The following is a 19,874-nucleotide window of genomic DNA, read 5'->3' as shown; positions in this document are numbered from 1 at the left end:
GTTCTTACATGTTCTCACAATAAATTTTAACATCTGGATTGGCCAAATCAAGAAGTAAATGAAGTGCATGGATTTAAATCTTCACAACTTCTTCCATCATTAACGATCAATACTCTCCACAACTTCCATCCAAAACTTAATTACTTATCATTTTAAGAAGAAAAAGAAAACTTCTTAGAATCCATGGAGAAAACAAAACCACACTTTAGTTTAAAAGAATAAATCATTGTCAAACCAACAACAAGTCTCGATTAAAACCAAAAGTAGTCTAAAACAAAAAGATAAAAAATTATCTCAAGTCCTCCACCAAACTCTTGAAGTTCTTTTGAATCTATTCTCTTTCACAATCACTCAGAATAATATAATAAAAAGGATAAAGTAAATAAGAAGTTGTTCCTGAAAATCTCTCCAAACTAACTCCCCAGAAAAGAACTTTTAAAACTCGCCAATATTTTCATGACTCTTTTCTAAGTCCTCGCTTCTTTCTTTTATAGTTTTCCAAGATTTTCCTTGGGATCTCTTCAAAATATGTCTTGATTTGATGTATTTACCCAAGAGATGCATCCTTTCTTGATAATTTTCGTCCATGGTGGTTACAACCACCTATTAAGCCAATGGATGCCTCAAAAACCTCTTCAAAATTTAAGAAAATTGATTTTACTCATCTAGTAACTGCCACTGGCACTTAAGCACGGGGTCTCGGCTCCCCTTCTAGTACCTGCCACTGGCACTTAAGCATGGGGTCTCGGCACTTAGGCGCGGCCTTCTCTGTTTAACTAGCGCTTAAGCACTGGATCTGGCTCTTAGGCGCCAAAACTCTTTTGCATAATTTTTCATATTTTTGCTCAAATTTGATCCTTTTTCACTCCTTTAAGCATTTTTTTTCCATTTTTACTTGTATCTACAAGAAAAACACAAAAATAGCTTCCATTAAAGCACAATATCTCAAAAATAGGTATAAAAATGTGTCTAAAAACACTATAGTTTAGGTGTATCAGATAGTCATGACCTTGAGCCAAATTAATTGATCAACATTGTGTGGATGATTTTCATGAAAATTTTCGGTGAATACTTGAAATGATTTTGAATTCAATTTTGGGCTCAATTTGAAGGATTTTGGGATTTTGGTCAATTTGCGCATATTCGGCTAGACTTGGGTCTAGATTGGTCTAAGCTTGGGATAAGTCTAAATTGATTGTTGAGAATGTTCAATAAGAATGTGATGAAGAGTTTTCAAAATTTATTGGGTGCCAATTTTGGGGTTAAGGCAATCAATTTGGTGGAATTTTGAGGTATGGCCAATTTAGGGAAAAATTGGGGCTTTTAGACTTGGGTCAAAATTGAATGAAATTGGGGCTTCTCCAAGGCAAATTGAAGGTCAAGTTTGATTTGTAGGAGTGTTATGAAGAGTTTTTAACATAAATTGTGGCAAATTGAGTAGGCTATATGTTCAATATGACGAGATTAAGTAATTTGACCAAAATTGGGTTGAAAGTATGGATCAATTGAGCTTCGATTTGGTTTATATTGGTTGTATGAAAGGTGAATTTGAGTTTAAAAATGAAATTGGGGCCCAAATTGATGGACATTTGAGGTAAATTTGGGGAAAATTGGGCCTATAAAGGTAATTTGGGAGTTTTGGTCAAAATGGTCAAATTGGGTTATGTAGTAGTTGAGAAAATGAAATTGGAAATATTTAGAAGGTTTTGAAAATTTTTGGGATTTTTTAGAATTGTTGAAATTTTGGGCTAAGGAGGGGCATTTTGGTAATTTGGTAACTTTTTTGTGATTTTGGGTAATTTGGATGTTTTCAAAAGGTTTGAAATGATTTTTGTACAAATTTGTGTATTTTGGGTAAATTTGGGAATTTTGCCCAAATTTAGGGTTTCAAGGGTACTTAGGTAATTTGGGAGAGTTTAGTGAACAAAGACCAAGTTGAGTATTTCTGGTAGAATTGGGGTGTCAACCACCATAAATGAGCTATGGACCAATGGGAACCCCATTTGGGTCCTCTATATACTGGTCTTAGCTAAACCCCAACCTAGAGCTAGTAGGTTTAAAGGACCATCAACACGAGTCTCCCAAAGGATCAAGGGATTAAAGTCAAGGAATTTTGGGTTTAGGGTATTGAGTGATTGTGAGTGAGGTGATTGTAGTGACTGCCTTAGCTCTAGACCAACACCTAAAATCAACCCTAAGGCAAGTAGTCCTATGGTAACACACCTTCGAACTCTCCTTGAGCTCCCTCATAATGACCCCACCTACTAAGTGCTACAGGTTAGAACCAATATGTAAAGCTTCAAGTTGATTAAAGAGGAGTTTAGAATTTCCTATGGTGAGGGTTCCTTTTCTAGTTTTCTAGGAATAGTTAATAGGAAAGACCTATAACTAGACCCTAGGCTACTAAAGAGGAAAACTAGACCTCAACCAAAAGTGAGGTCAACAACCTATATCACTACTAAGCCCTTAAGATTTAATGGGTGGACTTGCAATTTAAAAAAAAATGAATTTTTCTTTTTAATATTTATATTTTTATCATGAATTATAAATCATTTTAAAACTATTAATTAGGGGCTTCAAATCATTGAGTTATGATCTCCCAGAATCAAACCCCTCACCTTAATATCACCTTATTTAAATATTCATCCAAATTTCATTAATTTGAAAAATTATAAATTTATCCTTTATGAAATTCAAAGTGAGGTTGGTTTCTACCATTTATCCCTTTTTATGTTTCAATCATCAAGACATACTATTTTAAGATCATTTATTACCCATTTACCCTTTAGATTAGGTCTGAATGGTAATTTAGCTTTAAATTCCAAAATTACACTTTTGCCCTTAAGGCCTTAATACCCCTTAATTCATTAAATTAGACTCAAATAACTTGGAAATTTTTTATTACCTCACTCATGGGTTAATTAAAACATCAAAGGAGAAAGTATGATTTTTCTGAATTTATTTAATTTTTATAATTATTTATATTGCAAAAATAAGAATTTTTAATGAAAATTTAATAACTCAATTAAAAGAAAGCTTCTATCCTTAAGAAAGTTATTGGAGGTTTACCTAGGTTAGAGGACCACTTGGACCAATTTTCATGATTGTTAGAATTTAATTTAATTATTAAAATTATTTGTTGGTTTAGAGTATTAATTAAATATAAAATAATATTTCAATAGAAAATTAAGTTTTATATTTTTTTAATCTCTCTGAGTCCAAGAAACCTAAAGAAACAAATTTCATATTTTTTTTATTTATATTTTAATTATTAGAATTATTTTAGTGAAAAATTAAAGAAAATTCATTTTTAAGTCTTTTAAAATTAATATATTGACTTAGAAAATTAGGAAAATTATTATAATTGGTCCTAAGTAATAAAGAAGCCAAATGTGAAATTTTAGTGTGTTTTTACCATTTTGTGATTTTTATAATTTTTAATTAATTTCTAATTATTTAAATGCTCCAAAATAGTTTAAAAACGAAAAAATTATTTTGATCCAAATTATTTTTTTCTTAGGTTCGTCTGGTCATAAGGAACTCCCAAAACTAATTTTTTTATTTTTTTTGAGTTGTATTTTAATTATTAGAATTAATTTAATGTCAAAAATGTGATTTCACTTAATTAAACCATTTGAGTGGTCAATTTAACTCCAATTGACTTGAAATTTTTATAGAGAGCTCCTCTAACATTAGATTACAGTGTGGAATAGTTTTTATGCCATTTACACTCATAATTACTCCAAATTAATTTTATTTTATTTTTTTGGGGTTGGTGACAATTAGGATTAGTTTTATTGACTTAAACCAAGATTATATTTATCCTAGGGTCCTCTGACCACAGTGAACCTACTAAAACAATTTATTTTATTTTTATGATGGTTATTTTAATTATTATAATTTTTATACCAAAATAGGGACCAATAACTTGAAAATTAGATATCTCTATTTAGAGATTCCCCCTAACCTTGGAAAAATTAGGGGAGATGTCTAACAATAGAAACATCAAAATCCCTATGGTCCCGTGTCATGGTGAAATGTATATGCTAATGGAGAATACAAATAAAGAAAATGCCATTTAATTATTTAAAAATAATACATGCATCAAAGAATCTTGAAAATATTTCCACATTGTTGTCCTCTCTTCAGTGAGCAACAAGGTATTTTATTTTATTTTTATGATTTTTCTACAGAAAGTTATATATTTTTAAATTTATGGTTGTCTAAATAAATATGAAAATCTTTATTTTTCAACTTAAACCAGTCAGCGCCGCGTCATCCTAGGCAGATCCAAAGCTCCACGTGGTGTCTTCTGGTTCAGCGCTGCTTTCTACTCAGCCGCCACGCGTCCTGCTGTTTTGCTCCATCTCCTCATTCGGCTTCATCGTGACCGTCAATATGATACAAGTGGAAACGAACGCATCCCTTCATCGTCCCTAAGCCTCTAGCCCGAGAACCGTCCAACTTCAAACCTTAATACCTCTCTCAATACTTAACCAAATTAAGTGCAGTTTGTTCTTATAGACTCATCTTGACTAGGAGAACATATCTATACCTCTAATAGACCCTTAAATCAACTCTATGCACATGGAGAATCAAATGGAGCTAGGTTTAGTGTTATGTTTCAATACCTTGGTTCAAGATGGGAAGCCTTAATTGGATGCTTGTGGAAGCTTCGTGGGGGTACCAAGAACCTAGGGATGGAGCCTCAAGCAGTGGTGAATCGCCTAGATATGATTTCAACCAAAGTTGATTTGAGCGTCCGATCAAATTCCACCTTAGGGTGCTCTGGTGAAAGCGCTTTTGTGGGGGATCTTGCTTTTGTGGGGGATCTTCCGGGGATCTTCCTCTCTCAATGTGGGGATGGTGTGGGTGCAATTAATTTGGATTTGGCGGGTTTGGTGAGTGTCTTATTTTGGCCTTGAATTTGAGCTACAAAATTGAGCTCGAGCAATGGGTTTGAGTGGCTAAGGGTGTTTGGGTTAAGCTTAAGAGATCTTAATGAAGCTCTGGAAGCAATTTGACAAAGTCTCCCCAAGGAAATTCAAGCTCTCCTCCTTTGGCCATGGAGGAGGGGGTGGGTTTAAATAGAATTTAAATAGAAGGGGAAGGAGAGGCCACCAGGGGCAATTGGTGGGTGCCCTAGGTTGCTTATGTGGATACCAATAAGGTGAAAAAATTCAATTTGAATGAGACAATTTGGATGGGTTTAATTTTGAGTTTTGGCCTAGGTGGGTTTTTTGATTTTGGGTTTTCCGGCAGCCTAGGTGACCGCCCGGCCAGCAAGGGGTCACCATCTGACTCAGGGAGATCAGGGCTTAGTTTTGGTGAATTCAATTGGGGTTGGTCATGTGTAAAGGCATGAGATTGAAATATTATGGGGTAAAGGGTTATTTTTTGTCAAATTGGGTCAAGGCATGGTTTGGGTTGGGTTAAGCCACCAAGGATCAGATGGGTCAGCTAAATTGGTGTGGAGAAGTCCTCATTCATGTGAATTGGTTAAGTATGAGGTTTAGAGGATTCATAAAAAAGTTTTAAAAAATTTTTAAGGAGACTTGATAGTGGCTTAGCCTCTTGTCGTTAATAGCTTGATGATGTGGCAAGACTCCCATGGCTTGCCTATGGCTTGGGAGTGGCTTTGGGGGTGGCTTCATGGCTTGTCCTGGGCTTGGCTAATTTTCATGAGAAGAGATTTTTGGAATTTTTTGTATTTTAGTGAAGTTTGTCATGAGGCTTGATTTTTAATGATTTGATCATGAATTTATGAATTAGGAAATGATGTTTGATGAAATGGATGATGAGTGAAAAATTGTCACGTGGACTTTTGATTGAAATTTGGGCTTTTTGGAATTACTTAAGGGTTTGGGATTTTAAAAAGGAAATTGAACTTGGGCAAAAATTTTTGTTAATTGAATGTTGAATTTGGTGTAGGAGAATGCCATGAAGGATTTGAAAAAATTTCAAATGATTTTGAGTTGAATTTGATCAAATGATTTTGAGTTGAATTGATAGGCCAAATTGGTGGATTTGGGCATATAGTCAAAATTGGGCCTTTTTGATTTGAATGAAATTGAGCTTGCAATTGGATCATATTGGGCTTGAATTTTGTTTAGATCAGGTTTTTGGATATTTAATTTTGATTTAGAATTGAAATTTGGCAAGATTGTGGTCAATTGGGCAAAGATTAGGGCTAATTTAGGGACATTTGAGTCTTTAAGGGCAAATTGGGGCTTTTAGTGAAATTGGACTAATTTGGTCAAATTTTGTCAAATTGATGATTAAAAATTGAAATTAGGAATATTTGGGATGATTTTAGAATTTTTGGAATTTTTAGCTCATGAATGGCATTTTGGTAATTTTGGGCAATTTTGGAGGTATTTTTGGAATTTAGTGATTTTGGTGGATTTTAGTCAATTTAGGTAGTGGTGAGTGGTTTGAGATGATTTTTTGAAAAAATTTGGATATTTTGGGTAATTTTTGAGAAATTAGATTGCAGTGGTATTTTGGTAATTTGATTATTTTGGGCTAAAATGGGCCAACATACCATGAAGACATACTAAACCAATAGGAGCCACATGAGGACTCATTTTGGATATTTTGGATGCTCAATGGATGCTCAATGTGCTGGTTCTAACCCTCTCAGCCAAAGACTACGGGTATAGGGTCATCCACATGAGCTTTCCAAAAGGAGTAGGAGACCAACTTAAGGGATCTTAAGGTTTAAGGTATGTGAGAGGGTGTAGCGTGTGCAAGTTAGCCCCAACAAAACCAGACAAGCCAGGGTTAGTCTTAAAGTCTGACCACCTTATGGGGGACTCCACTTGGGTTCCCCCATACTAACCCCACCTACTAACTGTTAAAGGTTAGGACCAATATGTATAACTCCAAGCTGAGCAAAGAAGAGTTTGGAATTTCTAATGGTGAGAGTTCCTTTTCAAGTGCTCTAGGAATATTCAATAGGAAAGTCTTATGGCTTATGGCTAGACCCTTGTCTACTAAAGAGGAAAAACTAGACCTCAACCAAAAATGAGGTCAACAGTAATGAAGAAGAAAATTTTCACCTTTCCTTTCCTCTTACGATGAAGAAAATCTCCAAGGCCTTGAATTTCTCTCTCTCTCTCTCTCTCTTGCTTTCTTCTTCCTCTTACACACAGACACACACTCATGCCCAAAAACTCCTCTTCAAGCCTTAGACTTCCCTCTCTTTTATTAAAGAATGCCTCCCTCAAAAAAGAATTCAAAATTCCCTCCAAAAAAATAAGAATTCAAAATTCCCTCCAAAATTTTATCCAAAAGTCAACTCTTTTGAATTTAAAAGACATGTCCATTGATCCAAGAGACATATCCCTTCATAAAACAACCTTCCAAAGTATGTAGATACATTGAATCTCTCTAATGGGTGTTTAGAATAAATGTACCTTTGAAAATTTGTGCAAAATTCATCATGAACAACCTTAACCCGCAAAAAGTTATCTCTGGTACATCATGCACTAGTTCTGGCATATCACATGCCAGTTTTCTGGATTTTGGTGCATCATGCACCACTCTGCAGCGGCTCAACCATTTTGCTTCGTTTGGCTGCGTTTCAGCTCCGTTTCCCCCCGTTTCAGTTGTGTTTCACTCCTAATAGATATTTCTAAAAAATAAGCATTCAAATAATCTTTATTTAAAATAAAATTTCATTTTAAAAAAATTGAGAAATGTAACGTAGATTAAGCATAGAAAGATTCAGAATTTTCTTTCTTGCTTGTTTTTACTCCAATATGCACCATTTTTGCTTCATTTTCTCCAAAAGTTCATTTCTCGTACCTGAAACAAAAAATATGCAAAATACATTCCTTTAAAGTTTAATATTATTGAAAAACATTAAAATTAAGCATAAAATATATATGAATATATAGGTAATTTATAGGGGTATCAACCTTGAATAATGATTTCTTACTCACAAATTCATAAATATACTATCTCTCGAACAACACTCTTTAAAGTCACTTAATCCCAACATCTGCAATATTCCCTCCTCAGTAGTCTAAAGAGAGACAGAAAATTATTGAAAACTTCCTCGCCGCGGAGCCCCCAATCATTTTGTGCAAAAAAGAATCTCACGGACCATTGTCTTATCGGTTCCTTTAAGCGAAAATCCAATGTCTTATGCTTAAACATCACATGATCATGCGTATCGCTAAAGAACTCGCACATCCATGCCAAAATTGATGGTGTTAATGTCAACCCATAGATCTTGAAGAAAACAATCAACCCCATAATGACTGTCACCACCCAACAAGACAACTGAGCAACACAAACCCCGAACACCTTCGTAATATCAATAAACTCAGGTGTTGACAGAAATCTTAAGCCAGCTCTCAAGGATACCACTTGAATAGCGATATACTAAGAAGGACGAGAATACGCTCAATCAGTTGAAGTTGGCAATTTCACCACCACATCGTTTCGGAAATAATACTTCTTTAGAAAAAAAAAGATCAAATCACTCTCCATCTTGACACAGCATCCTCTGGGTTCTAACTTTTCCTCTAGTTCTCAACAGAACAAAGTTCTTCAGTTGTGGCCATTTCTGCAATAGTACACAGCACCGCAACTCTGCTCTGCAACGCTTTACCGCAATGCTTCTCCACAATGCTTCGTCACAACTATGTGTCGCAACGCTTAACCGCAACTCTGTGTCACCACACTTCGCTGCAAATTTGCACCTGCAATGCTTTGTCGCAACTCTTCGTCGCAACACCTTGCCGCAACTCTGCATCACACCTCTTAACCGCAACTCTGTACCACCGCAACATTTTATCGCAACTCTTCACCGCTACTCGGAACTATTTCTTCTTCTGGGAAATCCCAGATTAGCTGAGGACTCCATCTCTACCCACTCCTTCAGGCCCCTATTTAAAGGCTCCAAAAAAGGTTTAACCATTAAATGATCATTATTATAGACTTCATAAAGAAATGAAAAATTAAATATTTGTGATTAAATAAACTTCAAAAAGAAGTGAAAAATTAAATATTTGTTATTAAATAGACTTAAGAAAGAAGTAAAAACTTAAATATTTGTTATTAAAAAAATAAAAATAAAAATGAAAAAAACTTTTCATCTTCCAAAAAAAAATAAAAAAATGCAACAGCACAAAAAAAGAAGAGAAAAAAAAAGAAAAAAATGCAAAAGCAAAAAAAAATCATTTTTCTCGAGCTCCCCAGCTTTGCATTTCAGACCCATCTTTTCAGTTTCAGGCTCACAGGCAACCTGTTTAGGGTAGGATTCGAACCCTACCACCCTCTCATGAAGTAAAAGAACTTACAAACTGAGTTGTCTTCAACTCAGGATCTTGATATTTCAGACCATAAAAATGTTCTTGCTTAAAAATCGGGAGGCAACTGATACACCACGAACAAATTTTTATTTTCCCACACAAATCTCGAGACATGACATGGATCCTGAGATGATATTTTGAGCGAGAAAAGTTTAAATCTTGATAAAATTTTATCTAGAGCTCCGATTTCAGCAAACTTATAGTCAAACTGATAGGCTCGATGAGCAGACCTAATGATATAAAAACTAGTCCAATCCGAGTCAAATCAAGCTCAGATCAACTTATGAAACTACCCTTGAAAGATTTCTGGACACATTGGGAAGGTCAAAAAGATGTCAACTCTGGCAAACCCATACTCGAATTGAGCGTCTCGCAATACAAATCCAACGAGCCCAAGCTCACTCAATTCCGATATTGTTAAGGCGCTCAAATGTCCATTAAACGTCGTTTGACTGAAGGAAACTCTGTGGACTGTCCGATTAAAATGGTTGATATTCCTGCTTTAATTGCACTCAAAACACTATAAATAGATCCCCACCCCTCACATAAGGGGAAGCTGAATTCTAGAGAGAGCCTAAGGCCTTGAGGAGAAGCTGCAACTTAGCATCACCGTCGATCATCGTTGACCACCGTTGACTCTGTCGTCTACCACCGCCGACTGCCGAAGACCACCGCTGACTCCCGAAGACCACCGCTGACCTCTAACGACCACCGCCGACCGTCTTCGACCTCTGCCAACCGTCATTGACCACCACTAACCACCACTGATCACCACTAACCTGACGCCGTCAGTCGACGTTGTAATCTAAAAATTATTGTTATCTTTTCTCGTCTGTGAGACAAGGGATTTTTGTAATCATCAATCAATAGTAGATTTCCGCAATGGTCCATATCCCATGGTTTTTCCCTTACGGGTTTTCACGTAAAAACTTCTGGAGTAATGAATGCTTGTTTTCTTTCATCTGCGTGTGTATTGAACTTTTGTATGTGAGTCTAAAGAGTGCAGAGATTTTTTTTTGGCTTTTAGCATGAAAGCTTCACATTATTGTTTAGTAGCATTTACATAAATATCACCCAATTCTTATGTATTAAGATTTCTAGCATCTAAACTTTAATTTTTATATCTAAATTTTAAATAAGTGAAATACACTTTCAATGCATGAAAAAAATACCATATAAATTAAAATTGAAGTTTCAGTGTCAGATATATAAATACATAGGAATTGAGTTGTATGCATATAAATCATCATAAATAACAAATATATATTATATATTTCTTATTTATATGTCAGTTTTTTTATATGTTTATCTAATAATTTAAAATTTGAAATTATTATTTTATTTGCATTTTATGAAAGTCAATATGGAGCTCTTGTGTTTTCCCCTATGCCTGCTCCTCCTGCTTGCCCTTATCATGCATTTGCTCGGCTTATGATGGTTTCTTCTCATCTTCTCTCTCTTCATTCCCCGACTTTTGTGCGAGGGTTTCCCAACATTTGCTTCTTCTTCCGATTTCCTCTTTCTCTAGTCATTTCTTGGTGGATTCACTCTGTTAGCCTTATTGGTTTGTACAGAGTTTCTTGGTTGATTTAGGGTTCGTTTGGGGCAGTTTATTTGGTGCGGTGACGTTTTGAAAACACACTTGATCTGTTTGTGTAAACTGCGTTTTGGCAGCTTATGCGTTTTGAAAACGCTGAAAGTAGCGTTTTCAAACCGCACCTATCTACCTAGATAAGTGCGGTGGCAGCTTTCTGGCAGCAGTATGACTTTTCCAAAAAAATAAAAATTTGTAATAGCCACTGGATCTAGCTTATCAGCAGATTATTTAATAAGCTACACAGCTGCCCCAAACTGACCCTAGTTAATGGTTTTCTTGTATTTTCTATTTTCTAGAGAATTTTATATTCAGAATTGGGGCGCTTTCAGCTGCTGATGCTTTCGATTTGATTCGTATAGTTGGAATATAATGTTGGATCTAAGTGAGAATTTGACAAGAAGATGAGGCCTAATGAGTGGCCGTGGGGGCCGCGGGGGAAGGGGGGGTTTCTGCTACTGTTTCAGTTTTTTTTCAACTATGAATGTTTTTGTTATTTGAATAAGAATCTGAGAAACACATACAATTTGAGATTTGATTCGTGAATAGCTATGTTTCAACTGTTGTGTATTCAATGAATACCAATTTGGTGGTGCGTGTGGTGGTGTCTGTGATGGTGAGTGGTGGTGTGGTGTGGTGTGGTGGTGTGTGGTGTGTGGTGTGTGGTGTGTGTAGTGTGTGGTGTGTGGTGTGTGTGGTGTGGTCACCTGCTGCATGTGGTGTGGTGTTGTGGAGTCGTGGTGTTGTGGTTTGGCTGTTAATGTGTCGTGTGGTGGTATGGTGTGTGAATGTGCTGTTGTGATAGGGTGTGTGGACGGGTGAACGTGTGGTTTGTGGATGTACTATTGTGGTGGGGTGGGGTGGTGCGTGGTTGTGTGGTGTGTGGATCTGCTATTGTGATGTGACTTTCTTAATATATAAAATATATTGTTGTCACAGTTTTGTTGCAAACAACATCACTATATAGGGGTAGAATGATCATTTGTCCAGAAACAACTGCAATACCGCTATTTTCAAATTGCAAAAAACAAACAGCTAGAGAGAATATCTGCAATTGCTTTTACGCTGTAGCTTTCTATGATAGTTCTTGTGCAACAACTTATTATTAAGCTGTAGCTACCCCAAATAGACTCTTAATTGAACATCCTAACCACCTTTGCGAAACAACTTATTTTTTAAATTTTGAAATTAATTTATTTATATAATAAAATTTTATGAGAGTGACTAAGGTCTTGTTTGGCGCAGCTGTGGGAGAGCGGCGCGACAAGCTGCCACTGTCTTCTTCTGTTTGGCACTGTGGCGGGGGAGGTTCGAGTGAGCCGCGAGGTCGGATTTCAACAAAAAGCGGGCCGGTGGTTATACCCTGCGGCCGGCATTTTGCATATTGTTTTACCCTGCTGCCCTGATCCGGTCTGCTATCTCCTCTTCCCCCTCTTCTCTAGTGAGGAAGTCAAGAGACGCTTGCTCGAGAAGAAGGCATTGACGGGACCAGTGGCGTGTGAGGGAGAAGACGAGTTCGTGAGAATTTACAAGGACAAAGAATTTACCCTCGCCGAACTTCTAGATCCTTTGTTTACGGTTTTGGGGGTTACTCTGGTGAACTCTTCATTATGCTGCTTGGGAGCTCTTTTACAGTTCGTTATTCCTTAGTGTCTCTCCCAATTAAATTTTATTCGTTTTGTTCTTTAAAAGAGCACGTTTTTATAGTTTTTACATCAGGACATGGTCTTAGGTGATTTCTACAATGGGTTTGGGGAGGTGCTGCTACTTGGGACAGTTTGGCGCACTGTAACTTGAAAGAGTCTCTTCCTTTCGACAGTTTTTGTAAGTTCCATGCTTATCTTACAAAAACGAATAAAATTTGCACATACATACCAAACAATTCTTATCTATTTAACACCTAAAGTTTGATTTTTACATTTATAGCACCACCTTGGGAAGAAAATTCTATGCAAGAAAAAATTTATTTCACTTTAAAAAAGATAGTGACTGTGGTATTTTTGCAGCGATGCTTATGGTTTGAGTTGGATGCATGTAAATTTTAATGTTTAGGTGCCGAATATGTAAATACATAAGAATTATGTGGTATGTATGTAAATGCAACATAGAAACACAGTGCTGCAAATGCATTGGATGGATGCTTTCTTCAAGGGAACAATCCTCATAATATGTGTGAAGAAACCATGATTGTATGATATAAACAAAATAATTTAGAACTCTGTCAAGTTTTTTTGGCGCTCATTATTTTACTACTGTAACTTACAATTTGTGTAAATGCATAAAATGTTTTTTTCGCCAAAAGAAATTGCCCTTTTTCATTTGTGAAAAGCTGAGATAAATTATAGGCAAAATGCTAGTAGAAATGTTATGAAGACATTTAATTGATTGTCTTGTTTCTTTGTGCATGCAACAATAAACTTGTTGCTGGCAAAACTGGGAGGCAACTACTTCTTGTTTGGTTACTCCCTGCCTTCAAAAAGCGAAACATTAAACTAGCAAGCAAAAAAGTTAACTGAATGTTCCTATGCTGTTTTATAATATTCTCTTTCATGCGCACACATATAAATACATTTACACACATTTTAGCATACAATTAAAGACAACACTTCAACTAATATTAAAGTCAACAATTGTATATCCATGAATTAGTGTTGGATTTGGGCATGTGTGTGCTTCAAATTTAACTATAATAATAACCCAATTAGTTAATATCCTTGGTTATTTTTTAAGATCAAAATGTTATAGTAAGTGTAACTTTGGTTTGTTTGGCATCAGAGAACATAAATTGAAGAAAGTTTGATGTTGATCGTTAACAACGAGATTCTTTGATCTCTTGATTTAAGTTTGTCATATCTTTCTGTTTTGGATAGAGTTTTCTTATGAGTATATCAAATCCTTATAGATAATATAATTTTTTTTTTAATTTGTAATTTTATTAATTTAATTATTTTGTTAGCACTTTTGGGACTCACTGTTAAGTAAGGGTATATGAAGTTTCTGTTCTGTTTAGAAATGAATTTTTGATTTAGAAGTTTTAAAAATTTAGCTGTTACAGACTTCTTTTAAACAATTTTACCAAACAGGAGTAGTATGATTATTTTTCCAAAAACAGCCGTCTCACAGATATTTTTACACTGTGACACCAAATAGACAGTCAGCTTCCCCGCAGCAGCTTCCTCGGACAGCGCAGCTACAGCTGCGCCAAATAGAACCTAATTCCCCTGTGACACGACATCTCTACCACCACTCCAAAAAGCCCTTGATTGAATTTTCTTTAACATTGGGGCAACGCCACTGCTAGACTTAATTAAAATCTTCTTTAGCATTTGGGGCAACACCGCAACTGGACTTGACAGATATTCAGTTGGCAGTACACAGTTTGACTCTTCCAATAGTGCTTGCTTCAAGCACTCAGCCAATAGATGCGCCCAATGCCGCAAATCCGATTAGCGTTATAGCAACCATATTATCGTGTAGTTCATATTCTGGTACTCATGTTGGCTCGAGCGTCCCGCGTAGCCGCGTAGGCCTCTCCTCCCATCCCTTTCGAATTTCAGGACGGTTTTTTGAGGATCATTTTGGAAAATTATTTGCCGTGCCGCCCACTCTTTTGATTTCAATGCCATGGCTCAAAACTCCCCATCACCGTCTTCTCTCCATTTTCCGAGTCCAACGCTTGCAACATTGCTGCTCATCAAACCATGAGCATCATCTCCTATCCCTCCTACACCGCTATCCACATCTTCGTCATTCCCTCCAACTCCACTCTCACCTCGTCACCTCCGGAATTCACCGCCATCGAATCAGCCGCAGTGGCATTCTTCTCTGGAACACCCTCATCCACCGCTACTCTTTCGGCTCTTCCCCGCTTAAAGCTCTCAAAATTTTTCAGCACATGCTTGCCTTCTGCGCTGACGACCTCCCCACCGACTCCTTCACTTTTTCTTTCCTCATCAAGGCCTGTGCTGCAGCCTCCTTAGTTTCTCCTTCTGGCTTCCAGCTTCACTCTCTCGTTGCCAAGAACGGCTTCACATTTCATGTCTATGTTCACACTGCTCTGCTCAATATGTACTCATGTTGGGGATTGACTGTGAATGCTCAAAAAGTGTTCGACGAGATGCCTGAGAAAAATTTGGTTTCTTGGAATGCGATGATCACTGGTTTAAGCAAATGGGGGAAGATGGAAATGGCAAAAGCACTTTTTGAACAAATGCCTGACCGTAATGTGATTTCCTGGACTGGATTGATCGATGGATATACGCGGGTTAAGAAACCAGAGGAAGCTGTAAGTTTCTTTCGGGTAATGGGGGCCCAAGGCATAAGCCCTTCCGAGATCACTGTTTTAGCCATCATCCCTGCCATAGCAAACCTTGGAGCGCTGGATATTGGAAAAACGCTTCATGGCTACTGTGTGAAGGTAGGAATTGATTTGCTTGACATCCGAGTGCAGAATTCATTAATTGATATGTATGCAAAGTGCGGCTCAATTGAGAATTCAGTTCAGGTTTTTGAGGAGATGGGTGAAAGAAGCAATTTGGTTTCATGGACTTCCATCATATCTGGCTTTGCAATGCACGGCATGGCAGAGAAAGCAGTTCGATTTTTTGAGAAGATGGTGAGGGAGAAGATAAGGCCGAACCGGGTTACCTTTCTGAGCTTGTTGAATGCTTGTAGTCATGGAGGGTTAATTGAGGAGGGAGTGAGGCTCTTCACGCTCATGGTGAATGAACATGGTGTTGAGCCAGAGTTGAAGCACTATAGTTGTTTGATTGACATGCTAGGGAGGTCTGGGAAGGTGCAGGAGGCAGAGGAGATTATCGCTGGGCTGCAGGTGGAGGTGAATTCCATCGTGTGGAGGACATTGTTGGGTTGCTGTAGCAAACATGGTGAGGTGGAGATGGCGGAGAGGGTGGTGAGGAGAATAATGGCATTGGAGATAGGGTGTGGAGGGGATTATGTTGTTTTTTCTAATATGCTAACAGAGGCTGGTAGGTTTATGGATGCTGAGACTATAAGAAGGTTGTTGGATGATAGAAATGCTGTGAAGATTCCTGGCTATAGTCTGATTTGACACAAACCCCGCTATGATATTTACAGCTCAGGGCTGAGTGCTTGGGTTGTCTAGACATGTGGCACACTTAGATACAACTATATCTGGATTATGGATTTTAAAAGAAAAGAATCAGCTCTAAGTACCATGGATGGGAGTTGTGCAAATAAACTGGTTTAAAAAAGATTTAACACTACAGCTGAGATCTATCAAGTGAATGGAGAACTAGATTCACGTTGCCGACTCAAAATAGCTATATAAGATTAGTAATAAAGATGATGAAGATGTTCTTTTAGAAGGATAGAGTAGTGAAGATAAAGCGATCTTACATTGTTTTAGATTGTACCAATGGGTTCAATTGCTATTTGGGATGCTGAAAATGTTCTTTGATGACAAAGGCAAAAGTGTGTTTAATCATAGTTAAACTCTCAAGACTCAAGAGCGAAAGCTGGATCGCTGTAGCTATTGAGATCAATAAAAAATGCTACATTAGTTAAGGCTTGGAAAAGATAAATAGAGATTGTTTGCAAACACGTCTTTAGCTATGTATATGTTCATGAAGGGTTACGATGCTAGAAAAATTATAGATTAATTTTTCTTATGATATTCTGGTTTAATATTATTATTCTTTTTCACGTGATTCTAGTTTGTGATGGGATGCCAATTTTTTTGTAGCTTCAACAAAAAGCATTTATGTCACAACTTCTGTCACAACTTACAATTCACTTTCATAGCTATGAACATTTATGTCACAACATACAATTCACTTTCATAGCATTTGTTAGGCATGACTCATATACCATATAAGGGACAGATGCTGGAACGAAGCGGAGCGAAGCGGAAGAATTTGTCCAAACAGGGGAGTTTCGTTATGTGGGTTGGGGGTGTGGGGGTAATTTTATAATTACATATTGTACTTATATTGTACTTCAGGGTCTAATCCAGGATTATATATATGCTTGTTTGTAACCCTAGGGAGTATCTTGTATTCTATAACATTTTTTTTCTCGAGTTGAAAGAAAGCCGCCTCTCTGCTCCCAAGGATGTAGGCATCTTTGTTGAACCTCATTAAATCTCTATGTGTTTTTCTGGATTTGTGTCGATTCTTGTTTTTCTTCACCATTATTTCTCAATAAGTGTTATCAGAGCGGGGTTCTAGGACATGGAAGAAAATTTCGACATAAGAAGAAGATTTGGCGGCTACGGTTTCAGACAGATCGGTGCAGGAAGGACTCGAGGCTTTGCGTTCGACCAGGGCTTCGACGCAGGAAGGTGAATCGTGACTTTCAGTGACGAAGAGGGCAGTGGTTCGACCAGAGAGATTCAACGACGAAGGTGGTAGAGAGTTCGCAGGTTCACGGGCTTTGGTGACTTGGATGCCGACAGTTTGAATTGCGATAGAGGCGAATCGCTGCAAGCTTCTTCCGCCTGACAGGAGAGAGTTGTTTGCGCGAGGGTGTTGATATCATGACAGCAGAAGGTCGAAGCGAGTTAGCCACGTGGTTCGCAAGACAATTAGAGGTTCTGTGACAGGCTGAATATTGCAGGACTGTTCTGTGACCAGGTCTGTGAGCAGAAAAGCTTCGCGTGACAAAGGTATTCAAAGATTCGCGAAGCAAAGGGTTCTTCCAGCAGGCTTCGGCGCAGCTTCTTCAGCGACACAGAGGGATTCATGGCATTGCGACCAGGCGAATTCATCCAAGTTCGCGAGGGCTTCGAGGCTTAAGTGTTTTGCAGGAAGGATTTCCATGTTTTGCAAAGGATTACTGAAGCAGAGAAATTTGCAAAAAGATTCGTTGCAAAATTAATTTCATAATGACAATCTCTGGTGCAAAATTTGAGGTGCTCAAGTTTGATGGAACCAGAAACTTCAGATTGTCGCAAACGAAGGTGAAATATTTGTTGGCACAATAGGGAATCTTGAAGGCTATGCGGGCAAAAAAACCAGATGCCATGGAGGATGAAGATTATGAAGAATTGCAAGAACGAACGACAACAATCATATACTTATATCTGACAGATGAGTTTATATATCACGTGATGAATCTAAAATCTCCAGGGCAGGTATGGAAGAAATTGGAAACTCAGATTATGTCCAAATCTCTAACAAATAAATTGTATCTAAAGGAAAAGCAGCATAGACTGAAGATGTAAGAAAACTCTGACCTGGCACAACACGTGAATGACTTCAATCAAATAATCACAGATTTTTCATGGCTTGATGTGAGTATTGAGGATGAAGATCGAGCAATGATTTGTTATGTTCATTGTATTCTTCCTATGAACACCTGGTGACTACTCTTACATATAGGAAAGAAACTATCAAAGTTGATGAGATCACTGCAACATTATTGGCCTATAACCAACGGAAGCAGAATGCAGGAGAAAGCTCTCATGGGGATAGTTTATATGTGAAGTGTAATCAGGATCATGGGAGGAAGAAAGAGAAAGAGGGTTCTCGAATGCAAAAATTCAAATCAAAGTTCAAAAGCAAAAAGACAATTCATTGTTACAAGTGTAAGGAGCTGGGTCATGTGAAGAGGGATTGTCCAAAGCTCAAGAAGCAAACTAGGAAGAAAGGTGATGCATCATCCAATTCTGTAAATGTGGTGCAAAGTGACAATTTAGATTGTAGTGGCGGTGATATACTCTCAGTTTCATCAACTCAGTTCATGATGCATTGATTCTTGATTTAGGATGCTCTTATCACAGAACACTTAACAAGGAGTGGTTCACTTCATGCAGGTTAACTAATTCTGGCTCAGTCTATTTAGGTGATGATAGATATTGCAATATCGTTGGTATTGGTGAAGTCAGAATTCAGATGTATAATGACACTGTTAGAACATTATGTGATGTCAGACATATTTCTGATCTGAAGAAGAATTTGATTCCCATAGGTACTTTACATAGAAATAGTTTTATTCTTAAGACATATGATGATAGGGAAACCATTAGAATTGTTAAGAGTGCACTGACTGTGATGAAAGAAAAGTTAATTGCATGTAATATCTACAAACTGTTAGGGATTACAGTTGTAGGTGGGGTTCATTTTGTGGAGACAAACTGTTAGGGAATACATTTGTAGGTGGAGTTCATTTTGTGGATTCATATGATGATAATACAAAGCTATGTCATATGCATTTGAGTCATCTTAGTAAATGTGGGATGACAGAATTGCATAGAAAATAATCTGTTGTATGGTGTTAAAAGGTGTAAGCTCAAACTTTGTAAGTTTTGTGTTTTTAAGAAATAAACTAGAGTCAGTTTTATGACTGGAAAACACAAAACTGAATGGATTCTTAATTATGTGCATTCTGATGTATGGGGCCCTACCATAGAATCATCATTGGGAGGATCTCAGTATTTTGTTAAATTTATTGATGATTTCTTCAGGAAAGTTTGAGTGTATTTCTTGAAGCAAAAATCTAAAATATTCTCTAAGTTCAAGCTGTGGAAAGCTAAGGTGGAGAACCAAACTGGTAGAAATATCAAGTAATTATGGTCTGATAATGACACGGGGTGACCAAAAGAAAATATGTTGAGATTTTCATACCTCTTTTATATTGTTTTTAATAATATTGCACTTTAAAGAAATGTATTTTTGATGTTTTGTTGCAGAACTGATAAATTAGGGTCAATAGAGCAAAAAGATGCAAAAATGAATGCAAAAAGGAGCAAATTTGGAGCAAAAAGGACCAAAATGTGGAGAATTGCACTAGGGCGCCGACGGCGCCATCGAGGCCGCCGACGACGAGTTTTTCCCGTGGCTACAGGACAAATTCTCTAGAAGCTCGCCGAATACCCCATCGAGGTCGCTGGCGGCAGGATCGACGGTTATGTGACATGTACAATGGATAAGGCTGGGTTTTGGAGGGGGGCGGAAGCGACTCTTGGGAAAAACCCT

At 37.2% G+C, this 19,874-nt stretch overlaps 1 protein-coding gene across 1 annotated transcript; it reads left to right on the top strand.

The window, feature by feature from the left end:
* Nucleotides 1-12,162: 12,162 nt before the first annotated feature.
* On the top strand, nucleotides 12,163-15,988 carry LOC110036668 (pentatricopeptide repeat-containing protein At1g09220, mitochondrial-like; the record flags this gene model as incomplete). Its single annotated transcript, XM_020741166.1, has 3 exons — nucleotides 12,163-12,513; nucleotides 12,625-12,705; nucleotides 14,333-15,988. Coding segments are annotated over 3 exons (2,088 nt in total), but the record flags the coding sequence as incomplete, so codon positions are not given.
* Between the last annotated feature and the right edge of the window lie 3,886 nt (nucleotides 15,989-19,874).

Source organism: Phalaenopsis equestris, unplaced genomic scaffold, assembly GCF_001263595.1.
Source record: "Phalaenopsis equestris unplaced genomic scaffold, ASM126359v1 Scaffold209484, whole genome shotgun sequence".
Lineage (NCBI taxonomy): Eukaryota > Viridiplantae > Streptophyta > Magnoliopsida > Asparagales > Orchidaceae > Phalaenopsis > Phalaenopsis equestris.
This window is presented reverse-complemented; position numbering and strand designations above follow the sequence as displayed.